This window comes from Sturnus vulgaris, chromosome 24 (genome assembly GCF_052056855.1).
Source record: "Sturnus vulgaris isolate bStuVul1 chromosome 24, bStuVul1.hap1, whole genome shotgun sequence".
NCBI classification, from domain to species: Eukaryota; Metazoa; Chordata; class Aves; order Passeriformes; family Sturnidae; genus Sturnus; species Sturnus vulgaris.
In genome coordinates this window covers 5,882,506-5,900,131 of record NC_142266.1, presented here as the reverse complement: position 1 = coordinate 5,900,131, position 17,626 = coordinate 5,882,506, and the positions used below count along the sequence as shown (strand labels likewise).

The following is a 17,626-nucleotide window of genomic DNA, read 5'->3' as shown; positions in this document are numbered from 1 at the left end:
ATTTCAAAGCCCCCAGTGAGGAAATCTGCCTCCCACACGCTGAAAAGCCAGGAGAGATCCCAAATCCATCCTCTCCCACTCTGAATCCGTGTGGAAACCTGGTGTTTTCCCCAAAACAAAGAAGACAAGACAGAGTCAAGGAGACATTCCAAAGGGATATTTACTGCCCAAGCGATGCTCGACCTGAGGTTGTTCCCCTCCAGCCACAGCAGGGCCCCTGCCCCGTGCTCTGGGGGTTTTCTTCCAAGAGGAATTCCAGTGGGAATCACGGCCTGGGCTCGTCCTTGCCCATGTGGTAGTCGGGGGGTGTGTACTTCCCCTGTTTGATCATCTTGTCCCGCTGCTCCAAGATGATCCGGAGCCGTTGGGCCTGGCAGGGACACAGGGGGGGTCTCAGAGATCCCTCAGGGGGTCCCCAAGGCAGGTCCTGGCAGCCCCATAGATGTGGAACCCCCACCAACCCCATCCTGGGGCTCCTCACTCGAGTTTGAGGCTCTTTGGGGCTTTCAGGATGTTCTGTACTGATGATATTTGGGTTTCCAGCCTAATTTTCTGAGCAGGATTTTGTCCTGGATGTGGATGCTGCTGGAGAAGCATTGAGGGCAGGGAGAAAGGTCCGCCCCAAAACATGGAATAGTTTGGTTGGGAGGGAACTAAAATCCCATCCAGTCCCACCCCCATGGGCAGAGACACCTCCCACTCTTCAGGTTTCTCCAACCTGGCCTGGAACATTTCCAGGAATGGGGCAGCCACAGCTTCTCGGGGCTCCTGCAGCCACCACATCCCTCGGGGAAGGGGCTGCTGCACGGCCAGACCCCCCCTCACACTGGGAATGACCGAGCAGCGCTCCCACCCCGGGCTGGAACCCCCAGACCTTCCCCAGAGCATGGCCAGGGCCCTCTGCACCCTCTCCCCAGCCCGACCCAGCACCTCGAGTCCCCCTAGCCCGGACCTGGTGTCCCCCCTTTGTCAGGACTCTCCCCACGCCCCCTGTGTCCCCTCAAGGCCCCGCGGTGTCCCCCCGTTCACCCACCAGCTTGGTGCGCTTCATGCACTCCATGAAATCCTCGTACTCGAGCTGGCACTCGCGGCGGGCGCGGGTCTGGCCCAGTCCGTGCCCGCACTCCACCCACTCGCGTTCGAAGGCGTGACAGATCGATGCCTGGCTGTGAGGCTGCGGCATGCTCTGCCGCACCAGCCAGCTGTCCACATCGATGCCCAGTTGCTTCTGCAGGCCCCAGAACGGCATGGCTGCGCTCTTGTCGCGACACGGCCGCTGTCGCGCCGCCGACACCGCCGCCCCCCCTCACGGGCCAGCCGCCGTCCTTCACGGGCCTTTCGCGACGCTCCCGCCGTCAAGCGCAACCCACTCGCGGCAGCGCATCGCGCTTTACGGCTGGGCGGAGAGAGAAGAACGGCACGAGCGGCCCCTCTGTGCTGTAGCGCCCCTGGCGGATGGAAGGACTCGCTGTACGCCGCGCCCCAGCGCCCCCTGGTGGCCACGGTGCTCAAGGCTCTCCCAGTGTCCTCCTCCCAGTGCCCCAGTGTCCTCCCAGTGTCCTCCTCCCAGTGCCCCAGTGTCCGCCCTCTGTCCTCCTCCCAGTATCCTCCCAGTCCTGCAGTGTCCTCCCAGTATACTCCTCCCAGTTCTCCCAGTGTCCCTCCAGTGCTCTGAGTCCCCAAACCTGGAGATCAAGGGTGATCTGACCAACGCACCTCCCACCCAGTGCTCCCAGTGCCTCCACCTCAGTGTCATCCAGTGTCACATTACTCCTAGTGCATCCCATTCCCATGATCCAAGGTCCTCCCAGCGCCCCCCAGCTCTCCCAGTGCCCCCCAGTTCTCCCAGTTCCTTGCTTTCAGGGTCTCACAGGGGCTGTACCCAGGGCAGGAGCCTTAGTGAGGCTTGACAAGACCCCAGGAACCAGGGAGATGCCACAAGACCTGGGTCTTCCCCCCAGTGTCACCAACAAAACCTAAAACCACCCCCTATTTCCATACCCTCCCAAAATCCCAGGGGTCCCTCTGGATGCCTGAAGAGAGTCCGAGGTTTGGGTGAATGGCCCCGCCTTCCCTAATGAGCAAAGCCTCATTAAATGCTGATTGCAGAGGGATTCTCCAGCACCTCGGGCACAGGGTGGGGAGGAAGAGCCGGGGGCTTCCTCACCCGACCCCTCAAGCCACGCTGGGCTATCAATTACCACCATCACTCCTAAAAAACAGAGCCCAAACCTGCCAAACCCCTTTGGAAGGCACGCACACCGCACGAGCTGGAGGAGCAGGATTTATGGGACAGGATTTAATTCCAAGCCAGTGAGAGCAGAGCAGGCCGATGCCAGAGGCAGGAGGGCACCTTGCCCCTCCCTGGCACTGCCATGGGATCCTTTCCCCCTCTGGTACCACCACAGGACCTCTCCCCTCTGGTGCTACCATGGGATTTTTCCCACTGTGGTACCGCTGTAGGATTTTTATCCCTCCAGTACCACTGTGGGACCTTTTCCCCTGCTGCTGCCATAGGATTTTTCCCACCCTGATACCATTATGGGACATTTCCCCTGCCAGTACCACCACAGGACCTTTCCCACCGTGGCTCCTTCTCTCACAGTGCCAGCACTGCTCAGATGATGCCAGCTGGAGCGAAGACAGGGGTGACACAAAGTGTCTCTGCCATCTCCCAGCCGCAGGACAGAGGGGTGCAGAGGCTCTCACGGTCGTCTTCTGTCTGGAGTGGCTTTCCCTGGAAGAGCTGGATGGCTTTCCTGCAATTGGAGACACCCAAGGGGGAGCCAGGGGAAGGAGCAGCCCCTTGAGAATAAGGAAGGGGACACTCCAGGGCTCTCCTGTCCCCTAGAATGACAGCTAGAGGTGAGCTGGCTCTCTTTTCTCCAGTGAAAAACTGGAGAAATAATAATATTAAAATTGTAATAATATTGTTAAAAAAACTTTTAAAAAATGAGGATTTTTGCCTCATGAATTTTTCCCCGAATTTCCAAGCTCTAGGAGTCAGATTCCCCCCCTCTCCCTCGGGCTAAGAGCCCAGGTGGAAGAGAAGATCCTCCCATGGGGATCCAGCCCTGCCGTCTCACTTCGCCCATCTCTTACCAGGCCATGCGGGACATGGCGTAGGTGACGTGTGGTTTGGGACCCGCTGTGAGCAGGGGTGATGTGGGCATGCTGTAGGCTCCCATGTTCCCAAAAAGCAGCCAGTCCCCCACGTGCAGCAGGGGCAGCTCCAGCCCCTCAGCGATGCGATCCTCGCCCCCTCCCGCCGGGCCCCGGAGGCTGCTGCTGTGCCAGGGGTGCTCCGGGCAGGGTCTCTGCAGAAAAAAAAACCAAAAAAACCACACCCAGACACAGGGATGAGGATGTTCCAGCGTCACAGTGATGCCCCTGGGCTGGGTGCAGCTTTACTTTATGGTATGGGGTTGGCTGAGGTTGTTGGATGCCAGAAATTTGGGGGTTTGGGTTTTCTGTTCTTTCAGGGACTGAACCCTTGGAGAACACTGTTTTAGACCTGAGGCCTTGGAGATTGCTTCTAAATACGAATAATGGAGTTAAAATCACGAGTGTGCAGTTAAATAAAAGTGTGTGTTTTCACATAGTGATGAGTTTTAAATTTAAGGTTTTTATAGTATACTAGCAATTATGGGACAATATAAAAGATTTTAAGCGTTGTCTCTTTCTATGTTCATTTTCTTTCTTCCTTCTTCTTCATGGGTTTCAACTAGTAGTTTCTAGCTAGTCAGTCAGTGTCACACTAAAAGTCATAAAAATCTAGTTATTGAGTCAAAAATATAACTAATATAGGTATTAATTCTCTATTGAACTGTTAACATTAAGAGACCTTGTAGCAGCTGCATCTTTCTCCATTTTTCCTCACTTCTAGCAAGTAGCTGGAAGTGCTGTCAAATTGTACTTTCTGATAAGATTTAATAAACAACCAAGCCTGAACACAAGAAAATCCATTTCTATCGTGTTTTTGTTAATCCTAGCTCTAAGTAAAAGAAAAAAAACCACTAAACCAAACCACTAATTAATGGTATAAAACTCCTGCACCACTGCCACAGTGAGGGACATGCTGGGGTGTCCCCAAGGCAGGTGAGCCCCTCACCTTGTGCAGCCTGGGCCTGGGGCAGGGGCTGTCGAACAGGAGGCAGCTGAAGGCACCGTAGATGCCATCACTGAGGTGATACACCAGGCTCTTCTTGCTGCCACACTCTTCCTCTGCAAGGGAGAGGGGAGGGGGCTCAGAGAGGCTCAGGGATGCAGGGGACACACCCTGCTGTCACCCCTACCGTCAGAGCCAGGCTGCTCCGTGGGGATCTCCTCCAAGGCAGTGATGCTGACAGCCAAGGTGAAGGCAGAGGTGACATAATAACGCCCAGGCCTGGCTATAATGTCCACCCCACTGCCCTCAGGGAAGTACAAATCCAAGGCAGAGTTTATCCCAGCAGCGATCTGTGAGGGAAGAAAAAAGAACCTTCCTCTTGTTTAGCTGGGAATTCTGCAGGGAGGATCATTCCAAGCTCATTCCCTGCCTGCTGAGGGCAGGTGTTGAGGTGTTGGCAGGTTTGTACCTCTTCCAGAGGGGCTCTGGTGTCCTCGGTGCCAGGGAATCCCCCTCCAATGTCCAGGAGGTGCATGTGGTGTCCCAGCTCCGTGCCCATGTCAAACACCAGCTGTGCTGCAGCCACAGCCTGGGCCAAGGCCTGGGGCTCCAGCCCACGGCTCCCGAGGTGGAAGCTGAGGGCACAGAGCTTCTCTCAGCAGGGTTGGATCATCCCCAGAGCAGAGGAGACACGGCACTGGGATTGTCACTCACTGGGGGCAGTTTACCACACCCCATCCCAAACCCACAGAGCCCCACTGAGCCTTTCTTAGAGACTTCTGCCCCAAATTTGTCCAAACAACGTCAAATCCCTGCCTTCACGTCCCTCCCAAGCAGAGCAGCTGGATCACTGCATTGTTCCAGCAGGGCAGAGCAACCCAGATCCCCAGTCCAGAGGGGAGAAAAGCTGCCCAGATCCCAATCCAGGGAAAAGCTCCCCAGATCCCAATCCAGGGAAAAAAGTTCCCCAGATCCCAATCCAGGGAAAAAGTTCCCCAGATCCCAATCCAGGGAAAAGTTCCCCAGATCCCAATCCAGGGAAAAGCTCCCCAGATCCCAATCCAGGGAAAAGCTCCCCAGATCCCAATCTTCTTCCTATGGAAGGAAGCCCATGGCTGTACCTGATGCCAACAACCTCCACAGCCTGCTCCTTGGCTGTCTCCAGCAGGTGCCGGCAGGATTTCAGCGTGGTCCCAAAAGCCATGCTCGGGTGGGCAGAAGGGATGGAGTCAGCAGTGATCCCCAACAACAGCCTGCACAGCAAAGCCACGCTGTGTTGAGGGGTCTTGGAATATCAGGATCATGAAAGGAAAAGCCTTTGAGGGCTGGGAAAGCCCTCAAAGATTGCTGAGTTCAAGGATTAACCCAAACTATTATGTCCAGCACTAAACCACGTCCCTAGCACCACATCTACAAAGTTTTTGAATGTTTCCAGAGATTGTGATTCCATTCCTTCCCTGGGCAGGCTGTTCCACTGCCTTATTATCCCTTCAGTGACCAAATTTTTCCCTACATCCAACCTAAACTTCCCCTGGCACAGCTTGAGGCCGTTTCCTCTTGTCCCATCGCTTGGTCGAAGAGACTGACACCCACTTTGTACAACCTCCTCTTGCCCCCCACAGCCCCCTGCCCATCCCCTCCTCCAGCACCCATTCCAGTGGCACTGCCACACACCCACCTGGCACGGGGGTGGCTCCTGGCCACCTTGCTCAGCTCCACCTCGTTGTCAAAGGCCATCAGCCTCACGCCGTGGGTGGCCGCGTACCTGATGTGGGCGACCTGCTTGCAGGGGCTGCTGTAGAAGATCCTGTCAGCTGGGACCCCAATGCCTTGAACCCTGCTGATCTCTGCCTGCAGGGAGAAGGGGACACGTGCAGCAGGTCCCCAAGAGCTGGGTGTGGACAAGTCACCAGCTCTGGGTCTAGTTTGTAGTGCTGAGGAGGGAAAAGTGACAGTGTTGCAGTCTGGGCTTTTCCAGGGAAAAGCTACCAGAGCTCAAAGGGATCACAGTGGACTTTGTCCTGGCATGGACAGGTTTAAAACACCATGAGAATGGGAGAGGAAATAAGTGGGGTTAGCAGGCCTGGGGTTGACCCCTGCTCTGAGCTGTGACAACTCTTGCACTTTCTCCTCCTGGAAAACACGTCCTCTTTAATTACATAAAGGTAAGTGATTTAATTTTGCCTCCTCCCTGGAAGCCTGGCTGTTGCAAATGACAAGCAGGAGGGAGCAAAAAGATTCAGGCTCAGCCCTAAGGACACCAAGAGTTGGACAGCTGTGGCAGTGACACCCCAGGGATGGGCTGTGCCACCAGCCAGGACAGCAGCTCCAGGGACAGGAATGTCAGCCAAAGGGAACGGCACAGAGGGGACAAGGATTTCTGGGCTGTGACAGCAGAGGGAGACTCCTGCCCCTGTAAATATCACCTAGAGCAGAGGCTTAGGAAAGGAGGGTGAGCTCTCCCACTCCTGCACAAACATTTCCCCTGGAGCTGTCCTCCCACAGCCCTACCTTGTTGGCACAGGCAAATCCTGCCCCCAGCTCTGCCAGCAGCCGAATCACCCCTTCACTGCCGTTGCATTTCACTGGGAAATAGGGTTTCACTCGGGGCAAGGCCTTCAGGAAACGCAGGTGTTTCTTCACAATGTCCCCAAGGTCTGCCACGAAGAATGCCTGCTGCTCGCTCTAGGAGACAGCTGGAGTGAGCAGCAGCTCCGGGAGGGCCTTTTCCAAAGGCAGCAGCAGAGCATCAGCCCTCACCTCTTGGCACAGCTCCCCCAGGAGGTTCTCCAGGAGGTCTCTGGTGGTGAAGCCTTCCTCCACCATCAGGAAATTGGATTCCTTCAAGTACCCGTTCATGGTGGGATGTTCTGGGTGCGGTGATGCTCTGAAGCCTCCTGGAGTAGGGGATGGATTCTAAGGATGAGACACACTGTAAAAAGGAAAGGAATATTAGAGGAAGGGTCCAGAAGCTCCATCAGTATGGACCACCCAGCCCAGGGTGTCACTGGGTAGAGCTCTGTGCTGCTCTGCTCCAAACCAGCAGCTCAGCAGAGCCCTGCTGTGGGTTACAGCATCTTCCCCGGGGGAGGAGACACATTTCTCTGCAGTTCAGAGCTCTGTTTTGGCACACAGCAGCCTTGTCTCCATCAGCAGGCACCAGCACAGTCAACAACAAAGCCAACTGCACCACAAAGAGCAGAGATGCTTTTCTAGGCCAGGACAGGCCCCTTCACGCTCTGGAATGCAGCTGGATCTGCTGACTGCTCAGTGGGGTGAACATCCCCTACGGATTCCAAACAGCTGAAGTCTCCTGGACCCACTTTCCCAGTGGAAACCTCCAGGAGAAGGGAGGCATAGCACAGACCACTCCCTGACACCGTCCAACCTCAGGGCAGCCTGCATCTGTGCTGTGGATGCAGTTCCACAGCTCTCCCGTGACACAGGGTGTGGAACAAGGGGACAATCAAGCAGCACGAAGTTTTCTGGCTCATCCTAGCAGAGCTTTAGCTTTGAGCTCACACCCTTAGCTTTAACAATCTCCTGTCCTGGATCCAGCCTGGCTCATAGCCCATGGAGCTGATGAGCTAGCAGGGAACATTTCCACTCCAATAATCCAGGTCTAGCTCCAGGGCTCTTCCAGGAGCATGGTCTCTCTGATTTGAAGTGAGCAGGAGGCAGAGGTTTCACTTCTCAGAGCTGCACACGCCCTCCTCCCCACAGAGGCCTCCTGACAGCATTCCAGGGGGCACTGGGAGAAAGACCACACTGACCCTGGAGCAACAGGATGTTGTAATGAATTGAGCAAGCACCACCACTCCTCCAGCTTTAACCTTCACTCCCCATCACCAAACAGCAGCCAGCCCACCCTGGTCAGACATGGAAGGGATAAATGGGTCATTCCTGCCAGAACTCTTGTCCCAGTCTCCGATATCCCCTCCTTACCACGGTCCAGTTGTCCCTCCCAGGTGTCCTGGTGTGCTGTCAGGGGGGCTCCCCGAGGAATGCTGAGCTCCTGCAGCAGCCCAAGGTGTGCCTGGGGGTCCGGGGTCTCTGGGGAAAAGCAGTGCAGGGGCTTAGAGAGGCAGAGGGGCACTGCCAGCACGATGCCCTTTACCCCCATCCCCAAACCGAGCAACCACAGCTCTACAGCTCCCTTCTCACTGTGCCAGGCAAAACAGCTCCCCCAGAGCCCCTCCCCAAAGCCCCCCTACCTCAGAAAGCATTTAAACAGATTCTGCCATGGGTCTCCCAAGAGAATGAACCGGCCCCAGGGCCGGCTGTTTGTCCTGCCTGCCCCGAGCCCCTGCAGAGGATTGGGGGGGCTCTGCACCCCTTCTCTTCCAGCACTGCCCTCCCTGCTCTGCCTCCCACCCGTAGCCATGACAACCAAATCCAGCCACCCCATTGGCTGAGCCGCCTCCGAGCATCCTTCATCCCTTTTGGAGAACGCTCCCCCTCCTCTCCCACCCTCTCCCCAAGGCTGGGGCTGCCCCGTGCAGTCACCCCGGGCTCTCACCGAGTCCCCGCAGCTCATCCCCAGCCTGGCAGCCCGGCCCTGCTTCCCGCGGCTGCGCATCCTGAGCACGGGGACCCTCGCGGGGAAGAGAGCCCGAAATACCTCGGAAATGCTGCTGCCAGGGAAACCAAGCTTCCTGCAGATTAAAGGCTGAGCGCTGTTTGGCTGAGACTCTGGAGAGGGGGAGGTAGTTGGGAAGATGTCAGGGACTCGTCTTGCCCTTGCTGAGCTGCTGCTGGTTTTGGTGGGTGCCCCAGCGGCAGATCCAGCTCTGCCATCAATGCAGATGCTGTGTCTGATCCGTGAGACCTGGATCTTGGAAATGGTGCCACTGCTCCACCCCACAAACAGGATGGGCTTAGCAGGGTTTTTTTAACTCTTCTTGTTAAATGTGCAGCTCTCTGATGTTGCTGAGGAGCCAATGTTCTGTCTGTGGAGAGGTGGCTGTCCCCACTGAGGGGGGAGTGAGAAGGATCGACTTCTCCTGGGTTTCTGTATTCAACACTGTGGTCTTGGCTTTGCCACAGACTCTCCTGGCAACCAAGGGCCAAGGAAACTCTTGTCTGCTGTGAGATCCTGGCTGGTTCTGCCTGTGCTCTGGCCCATCACCAGCACTGGACTGTGCTGTGTGGGATGTGGGGATCATGCAGAGAGGCTGGGAGTGCAGAGAGATGCTGAGCCCTGCAGTGCCAGTCCCTCTTGGATGTGCTGGGCAGTGCTGTGTGTGATGCACAGCCCACGCAAAACAGGGCACTGAGCCCATCCCACAACGCCAGGGCAAGCACAGCTCAGAATGACAGAATCAATTGGGTTGGAAAAGATCTCTGAGATCACGAAGTCCAACTGTGACCGGACATCACCGTGTTAACTGGGCCACAGCACCAAGTGAGACGTCCAGTCTTTCTTTAAATATTTCCAAAGGTGGAGACTCCACCACCTCCCAGGGCAGCCTGTTCCAATGTCTAATCTTCCTGTGAAGAAATTCCTCATGTCCAACTTAAACCTCCCCTTGTGTAGCTTTAGACTGTGTCCTCTTGTGCTGTCACTAGCTGTCTGGGAGGCAAGCCCTACCCCCAGCCGGCTCCAAAATCCTTTCAGGTAGATGCAGAGAGTGATAAGGTCACCCCTGAACCTCCTTTTCTCCTTGCTCAGCCACCCCAACTCCCTCAAGCCGCTCCTCATCAGACTTGTACTGCAGCCCCGTTGCCCTTGTCTGGACATATTCCAGCAGCTCAATGTGTCCTTCTTGAACTGAGTGACCCAGAAGTGGACTCAGCACTCGAAGCTCGGCCCCAGCAGCGCACAGGACTTGGGGACAACCCGGGCCAAGCGCGGTGACACCGAGCGACCCACGTGGCGCCACAAAGCCACGCCCACCCACAACCACGCCCACTCCATACAAAACAACTGCGTATTTGCATATTCCCGCCCCTAATTTGCATGGCGCCGCCCAGCCGGCGTGGTCCCGCCCACGAGGCGCGGGCCGGGCGCGCAGTCGGTGGCGGCCATGGCTCCGAGCGCGCAGGCTGGGGGCGGCCGCGGGCAGGCCCCGGCCGCGGGGATCCGCCACGGCATCCGCGCCGTGCTGCTGGGCCCGCCCGGCGCCGGCAAGGGCACGCAGGTGAGGGCGATGCGATCGGGAGCGGCCGGTGCGAGCGGCCCGCTCGGTTTTCCCCGCTGCCGGCGCTCAGCGTGTGACCCCCGGCGTGCAGGGACGCGGGTGTCCGGCCTTGCGTTGGCCGCGGCGGGGGCGATCGCGGTGTGCGGTGTGTGGCTCCGGGGCTCCCTGCCATGGGCGTTCGGTTGTATCCCCCCTCCAGGGCCCCGCTCGCCGGGGCTCTTTGTCCCGGATCTCTTTGTCCCGGCCGCGGGGAGCCGGTGTCGCTGAGCTCCGGGGCTCCGTGCCGGGCCCTGCCACGTGCTGGCCGGTCAACGACTGTCCCGCTTTCGCGAGAGGGGGACAAAGCCCGGCCGGGCCGGGCATCCTCAGCCTCTGAGGTTTTGTCACACCTCTGTCCTCTTCCGCAGGCCCCGAAGCTGGCCGAGACCTACTGCGTGTGCCACTTGGCTACCGGCGACATGCTGCGGGCCATGGTGGCCTCGGGCTCCGAGCTGGGCAAGCGGCTCAAGGAGACGATGGATTCGGGGAAGCTGGTGGGTCGTGGGGAATGTGCTGGGAGGGGACAAGGGCTGGCAGCATCTGGAATGAGAGCAGACAAAATTCACCTTCTAATTAGAATTCTCTAATTAGTGTAGGAAGGCGGATTGCAGGGTGAAGGTAGGGATGGAGTGGGGGCGTTCCTTCTATCACCCTGCAGGAGAAGCATCCTATACAAACATCCTTCCTCTTCAAAATTACTATTTGCTTACCAGCAGCCTGTGGCCCTGGGTTGTTGTTGTTATCTTTTAGGGGATGCAGTCTGGGTGGCAATTTTCTGGCTCCTGAACACTGAGATGACAGTGTATCCTTGGAGCTGCAGGTGTCTCCTCACTGATACCTGAGCTCCACCTGTCACTCCAGAGGGTTCATCTGCATCCAAGCTCTTGCATAAGCTCGATTCACCTGTAACTATAAGGTGAAAATAAACCGAAAGGTGTTGCTGTGGTAGTTAAAGCAACTGCTGTGTGAGAGAGATCCTTTGAATCCCCAAGAGACACGAGTTAGAATCTCTGACATTCATTTTCTGAGGGTCTTATTATCTCATCCTGACAACTGAAGTATCTCAGGGAAACTCAAGGGACCACAAATTGCAGTGACTTGCCCCAATGTGGGGCAGATCTTGAGCATCACTGCGGCTGCCACGGGCTCCTAACACCCTGGGGAGAATGTGCAGGCCCCAGATGGGGAGAGCAGCGTTATCTCACTTCTGCTCAGAGCTCATTGCAACACCAAGCCTGCAATACCCAGCTGGTTATGAAAGATAGGGACGTTATCTGGCCAGGCTGGTGGTATCTGCCACGTGTGTGTGTGTATGTGGCAGGCAGCTCCACGCAGCTCTGTGATAACTCAGCTGGGAGCACAACAGCGTTTCAGGATGGGGTTTCTGCTCAGGATCTTTTTTCTCCAAAGGGTGTAATCAGGAAGGCACAGAAGTGACTTGTTGCTTACCCCCTCCCTGACTGCAGGGCTGTTGTTTGTGTGTTGTGACAGCCTGGTCCCCAATCCTGCTGGGTCCCAGCTGAGCTGTGCGTGCTGGAGAAAACAGAGCTGCTCCCAAATAAACAGCTATTGTTGGGGCTGCAGCATCCGTGAGTGCTGCAGTGTGGAAAAGGCTCTAATCCCAGTGGTATGCTGAGATTGTCAGATGGGAAAAAACTATCCAGTGAAGCCAGAGTTTGTCAGCAACTACTGGGCTTTTACCTTCATACGAGGTTTATGGGAGTCAATGAGCAACTCGCTGCTCTGCCCTTCCTGCCCGGGCCTGCCTCCCGAGGGGGATGTGTAGGTGAAGGTACAAAGTAACAGGAAATCAAGGTTCTGTTGATATTTTGTATTGTGATTTGGCTTTGAAAAAATACAATAATCTAAGGAGTTTGAGCTGACAGTGTTCCTTGCAGTACAGCAACCTTTGTAACAGTGAGGTTACAGAGCTGGTCCAAGTCCCTGCGCAGGCTGGAGTGTCCCTGGAGTGAAATGTGGCATTGCCTATGTCCTAGTGTTGCAGGCAGTGCTGCCCTGATGTGGGCAGGTCTGAACAGGCAGCCTGAGCATTGACATGAATCATGGAATCACAGAATATCCTGAGCTGGAAGGGACACACAAGAATTATCGAGCCCAACCCTTGGCCCTGCACAGGACAACTCCAGAAAGGAGAGCACAAGGGCAGCAGCTGTGTGTAAATTCAGGATGTCCTTCCTGATAACATACCTGTCTCATCTCTGCAGGTGAGTGATGAGATGGTGGTGGAGCTGATTGAGAACAACCTGGACTCCCCTCCCTGCAAGAACGGGTTCCTCCTGGATGGCTTCCCCCGCACGGTGAAACAGGCAGAGATGGTATGGGAGCCCCTGCTTGGGGGGCTGCTCCAGCACCTCCTTCCCTCAAAACCAGGGGTCCCTGCTCCCTCAGCCCCTCTGAGGTGGGTGTTTGCTGTTGCAGCTGGACGAGCTCCTGGAGAAAAGGAGAGAGAAGCTCGACTCCGTCATTGAGTTCAGCATCCCTGACTCCTTGCTGATCCGGAGGATCACTGGACGGTAATCCTTCTCAGTTCATGGGTTGGGATTTCCCAGTCTATGGAACAGCATCCTAATTTCAGATCCCAGGTTATCCTCACGATGCTTAGGGCTGGCAGTGATGCTGGTCTCTGTTTCTGCCTGTTCTTCTATGCCTGCATGAGCCTTGAGCAGAGCCCCTTCCTTGCCCTATAAGTCAGAGATTTCTATAGAAAATCTCAGCTCACCCTTTAAGTTCCTCCTTCTCCAAAGGAGAATGTTGCTCCCTTACACAGGACACTGACATTTGGGCAGCAGTTAACTTCCTCCAGGGTCAGGAGTGTGTTCTCTTGCACTGTTGTCCAGACCCCTTACCCAGCAGAGCAGAAAGTAAAACTCCTCCATCTCCCAGCGCAGCTGCTTTTCCAAACTGGAGAGGCCCTTGATACAGAAATAACTGGAGAGAATTTTCTTACAAGTGAAAGGCTAATGGTATTGCTGTGGCAGATGTTTCTGTGCTGATGAGTGGCAGGTTCAGGAGATCTTTTCCTGACCATGCTGCTTTGCTGACACTTCTTTTCTGTCTCAGGCTGATTCACCCAGCGAGTGGCCGCTCGTATCACGAGGAGTTCAGACCCCCGAAAGAGCCCATGAAGGACGATGTATGTGAGCTCCCAAGGCTGCAGCTTATCTTGCTTTGGGTTGAGCTGATGCTTTGCAGTTTCTCCCAGGAAAAACTCATTTCTTTCCTTCTCTTTTACCTTCCTGTCCTGGCATTCTGGGGAGCGTGGGGAGCTGCTTGGGCAGCCTGAGCCGACAGCACTGCGGGGAGCGAGGCCTGGAGGGATGGATGGATGGATAAAGGGCATGGCCATTCTGCAGAGCTGGCCCAGGCTCTGCCAGTCTCAGAAACTTGTTGGACTCTGTCCCCAGCTCAAGTTGTGGTGGGTTGTGACTGGTTTCCATGCTGGGGAGCAGCTGTAGCTGGTGCCTGGTCTCGAGGCTCCTTTTAGCAAGGCAGAGTGGTGAAAATGAACCACAGTGCTGAGCCCTTCTCTCTTCAGTGACCGCTCTGGGACTTGTTCTGGCTGCCCTGCACACCTGGGGGTCTCCTCTCCAGCACTGCCTTGGAGGAGGGGAGCAGGGAGAGAAGGGGGGAACATCCCAGGCTGCAGCTCGCTGGAGACTGTCCCCTTGCTTCTCCCAGGTCACTGGAGAGCCCCTGATCCGCCGCTCGGACGATAACGAAACGGCGCTGAAAACCCGGCTGAAATCCTATCACACCCAGACCTCCCCCCTGGTGTCCTACTACAGCAAGAGAGGGATCCATACAGCCGTGGATGCCTCCCAGTCTCCCGACGTGGTGTTTGCCAGCATCCTGGCAGCCTTCACGAAAGCAACATGTAAAGACCTGGTTATGTTCATTTAAGGCTCTGTCCCAGGATGGGGCTCTTCTTTTTTTTTTTTTTTTTCCCCCTCTCTCTTTCTCTGTCTCTGTCTCTCTGGGGCCAAGGAGGGTGAAGAGCTGAGCAGAGTAGAAGGGGAAGGGAAGAGCTGATGCAGCCCAAGGCAGGGCTGTGCTAATTCTCTAATTTAATTAAACGAGCTGTTAACGGTTTCGATGTCGCTACATGTGAACGTCAGTCTGTGTGTGGATGTTGGGATTTTGGCCTCTAGAGGCCGCAGCGAGCCCAGGCTCCAACTGCCCAAAGTGGGCTCTGCACTCCTTTGGGTCAAAAAGCCTTTGTTTCGTCCTAGAAATGCACCTCCCTGGAAGGAACTGGACTTCCAGCTCCTCCTGGCTACCCCACAGGGGCCTTGGAGAAGGTTGGGGATGTGGGGGAAGGATTCCACAGGAAATGTGAAGCTGCAGGATTGCTCTGTATCTACTCAGGGCTGGGTGACAATGTGTTCTCCTTGTATGTGTTTTATTCCCTGTGGGGTGGTAGGTTCCTGTTCTGATGGCACTTGGGGGGGCAGAAAGAGGGTGAGGGGGTTTCAACCTTTATTTATTTGTGGGATTTATAGCAAATTAGTGAGATGTTTCTTGCTCTTTTTAATGTGAAATCTGTGGTGAGAGTCTGACAGCGTGGCAGGTTTGGATGTCCTGAGGATAAGAAAAGGACTTGGGTTTTATCTCTTCGTTCTTGCCTTGGTTTTGACCAAGGAGAGGAAGATGCATTGAGCTTCTCCTGATCCCAAAGTCTAAATATAATAAAGCCTTATTGCAAAACAAATGATTTCTCAAGGCTCGAGAGACAGCGTTATTAACCACTGGCTCTGTGTGCCCTTGAGCTAACGACCTTTGTTATGAGCTCATGGAAATGTTCCTGTTTCTTGAGCAAATCCAGCAGCTCCATCAGGCTGTGTTTGGGGACACTGTGTGTGCTCAGTGCCTCGGCCTTTCCAGGGCATTGTGCTGCTGTGTGGTGACACTGCAGGGCTGGCACTGACCTTTGGCCGTGAGGGATTCCAGCCCTTCCTAGAGGACCTTGCTGTAAATATGGATTGGCCCCGATGAAACTTTGTCCTTTGGCATTCCATGTGTGTTTACTGATTGAGTGTTATTGAGTATCCTCCTCTCTCTCTCTCTCTCTCTCTCTCTCTCTCTCTCAGGATGGCCCACTCCATCCTGTGCACTGAGCTGCTGGCAGCTCTGTGGCCAGAGCAGATGTTTAATCCTCAGGAATCCCTTGCTCTTTTCCTTGATAATTTCTCTTTTGCCTGACAATCCTCTCTCTGTCCTCATACATCCTTTCCAGGGATAGAACCTCTTCCCTTCCAGCAAACTGGAAATAACACTGGGAGCCAAAAGCAGTGGACTTGTTGCTCTAGAAAGCACATGACTGAGGAGAAAGGCTCTGACAGTAAACAGGGCTGGTTTTGCCAGCAGCCTGTGGTCCCCTGGGATTCCCAGACGGCCCTTGCTCTGTCTCTGGCTTTCCTGTGGAAGGGTAACCTGGAGTTAATGGGAATATCAGCACCTGGAGGTGCTGAGAGGTCAGGATAGCATTTAGGATGGGACTGGTATGCCCCAGGGAGTGGGAAAGAGTGGGTTACAGCTGCCCCGGCATCTTGGGGACTGTAAGAAAAGTTCTGTGTGGAAGCAGCTTTTATTTAGAGAGAGTCAAAGGAAGAGCTGCAGCCCTCTACACTCTGGGAAGGGTTCCCAGCCAGTTGGCATTCCTGGATTTGGTCAAGGTTTTACTCTACAGCAAGATATTCCCCCACTCTCCATTCCTTTCCTCCCTTATGCTCACTTCACATCCAGCTTACCAGCCTTTTTTTTTTTTTTTTTTTTTTTTGCCATAAACCATGCTTAATTTTGTTTGTTTGTTTTTCCCTAAATATTTTTTTTTCTTTCTGTTCCCATTTATTCCAGCTGAGTGACTCCATCAAGCAGATGAGACACCACCAAACGCTGCACACTCTGCTACATCACCCATTGCAGCCCTTCCCTGGGTGCAGGGAGGGCAGCTGGGAGGGGGGTATGATTGATGGGAGGGGGGGAAGGAGGTGGTAAACAAGGGGTTGGGGGGGCTGATTTGGTTGGGTTTTGGTTGGATTTCTTGTTTGGCAGAATCATTGTGAAGAGGAGGTGGCCTTCTCCTTAGAAATCATGTTTGTGGAGGCAAAACAATTGTGGAGAGGGGAACATCTCTCAGTGATCAGCAGGTCCTTGACCTGTTGGAGGGCAGGGCTAGATGTTATTCCAGGTTTCTCCAGGACTTTCAGGGCTTGTCCCATGGGCTCTTGGTACTCTGAGACCACTGAAAGATTTGCTGTGATTTTTTTTTTCCTGAAGTTGCTTCTTATCAGCGAGGACCAAAACAAACAAATGATTCGTCATGTCTGAAATGGAAAGGAAAAAAGAGATGCTAGTGGTCTTTTCCTGGAAGTTTTGTTTTTCTTGTTCTGCTGCATTCCTAAACTCTGGCATAGAGACTTCTCAAGGATTCTGTGCTGCTGAACAGAGGGGCCGTGGCTCTGGTCCAAACCTGCCTTACTTGGGGATGGGGTGGCTTTTCTGTGATCATGACCAAGCTGGAATTCACACAATGCTGAAGAAATGCAAAAGAGACTTTTCTTAATTGCCTGCAAAAATAACACTTAATTAGGGTTTGGGTTTTTTTTGCATTTCTTTTTAGATCAAATGGTGCCTTGTCTAACCTCTGAATCAATAATAAAATAACCCCTTTACATTTGTATCTGGTGCTGTGTCCTCTTTGACCTGCAGACAGTGTGGAGGATGAGGAGGCAGATGACAGCATCAACTAACAATTGAGCTGGGTGGATCCTGGGGCCTGATCCTATCTCAAGGATGTTCTGTGCAGCTGGAAATGTGGCTTTTATCTCTTCTCCTTGCTGAGTGTGTCCAATGCTTTAGATCACCATAGCAATGGTGGTTTTTTTGCTGGTTCTCTCCTGTTCCTTCCTGTGTGAGGCTGAAAGCACCGAGCCCCTGTGTATCCTCTCTGTCCAGAGCTCCTTGCAGTATTTTAACTGATGTAATCCCTTTTTTCCTCCTCCCTTTGAATCTCCAGTGTGTGTGGAGGAGCTGATGTTATTTCCTTCTCTCCTCCTGCAGCAACTGGAAGCCACATTATTGTGTCTTCTGTTTCTGCCTTTCATACTTTGCTGCATCCCTCCCTCCCTAAATTCACAGGAAAAAATCTGCCCTAATGCAGGGAATGAAAGCATTTCCTGGCCTCTTTTTCTCCTGCCTCCACAGGGACTCTGACCCTCTGTGGTATCCCAGAGGAGGCTGTTCCTGATGGACTGATGGAGGTTCATTGTTTATCCACGGTTCTTGCAGCCCTGCATGTGTTCAGGCACCAGAAAGGGTT

At 54.5% G+C, this 17,626-nt stretch overlaps 3 protein-coding genes across 7 annotated transcripts; 1 reads left to right on the top strand and 2 right to left on the bottom strand.

Moving 5' to 3' along the window:
* Window positions 1–142: 142 nt before the first annotated feature.
* Window positions 143–1,365, bottom strand: NDUFS5 (NADH:ubiquinone oxidoreductase subunit S5). Its single transcript, XM_014885554.2, has 2 exons — window positions 1,034–1,365; window positions 143–370 (listed from the first exon to the last, which is right to left on the bottom strand). Exons 1-2 carry the CDS (start codon window positions 1,247–1,249, stop codon window positions 266–268), a joined length of 321 nt encoding a protein of 106 aa, XP_014741040.1. The 5' UTR covers window positions 1,250–1,365; the 3' UTR covers window positions 143–265.
* Window positions 1,366–2,271: 906 nt separating this feature from the next.
* AZIN2 (antizyme inhibitor 2) lies at window positions 2,272–8,971 on the bottom strand. Of its 4 annotated transcripts, none has more exons than XM_088178179.1 (11): window positions 8,730–8,971; window positions 8,054–8,159; window positions 6,869–7,040; window positions 6,620–6,793; window positions 5,787–5,959; window positions 5,230–5,361; window positions 4,578–4,743; window positions 4,296–4,458; window positions 4,112–4,224; window positions 3,103–3,317; window positions 2,272–2,759 (listed from the first exon to the last, which is right to left on the bottom strand). In XM_088178179.1, exons 3-11 carry the CDS (start codon window positions 6,965–6,967, stop codon window positions 2,618–2,620), a joined length of 1,377 nt encoding a protein of 458 aa, XP_088034305.1. In that variant the 5' UTR covers window positions 6,968–7,040; window positions 8,054–8,159; window positions 8,730–8,971; the 3' UTR covers window positions 2,272–2,617. The 4 variants fall into 4 exon arrangements, with proteins under 4 accessions (XP_088034305.1, XP_088034303.1, XP_088034304.1 ...); XM_088178177.1 differs by lacking the exon at window positions 8,730–8,971 and adding an exon at window positions 8,628–8,686 and having other exon boundaries at window positions 8,054–8,161; XM_088178178.1 differs by lacking the exon at window positions 8,730–8,971 and adding an exon at window positions 8,323–8,487.
* A 1,118-nt stretch (window positions 8,972–10,089) lies between these two features.
* On the top strand, window positions 10,090–16,987 carry AK2 (adenylate kinase 2). Of its 2 annotated transcripts, XM_014885645.2 has the most exons (7): window positions 10,090–10,248; window positions 10,656–10,781; window positions 12,513–12,623; window positions 12,727–12,821; window positions 13,369–13,441; window positions 13,987–14,182; window positions 16,162–16,987. In XM_014885645.2, exons 1-7 carry the CDS (start codon window positions 10,135–10,137, stop codon window positions 16,167–16,169), a joined length of 723 nt encoding a protein of 240 aa, XP_014741131.1. In that variant the 5' UTR covers window positions 10,090–10,134; the 3' UTR covers window positions 16,170–16,987. The 2 variants fall into 2 exon arrangements, with proteins under 2 accessions (XP_014741131.1, XP_014741130.1); XM_014885644.2 differs by lacking the exon at window positions 16,162–16,987 and having other exon boundaries at window positions 13,987–15,016.
* The last annotated feature ends 639 nt before the right edge of the window (window positions 16,988–17,626 follow it).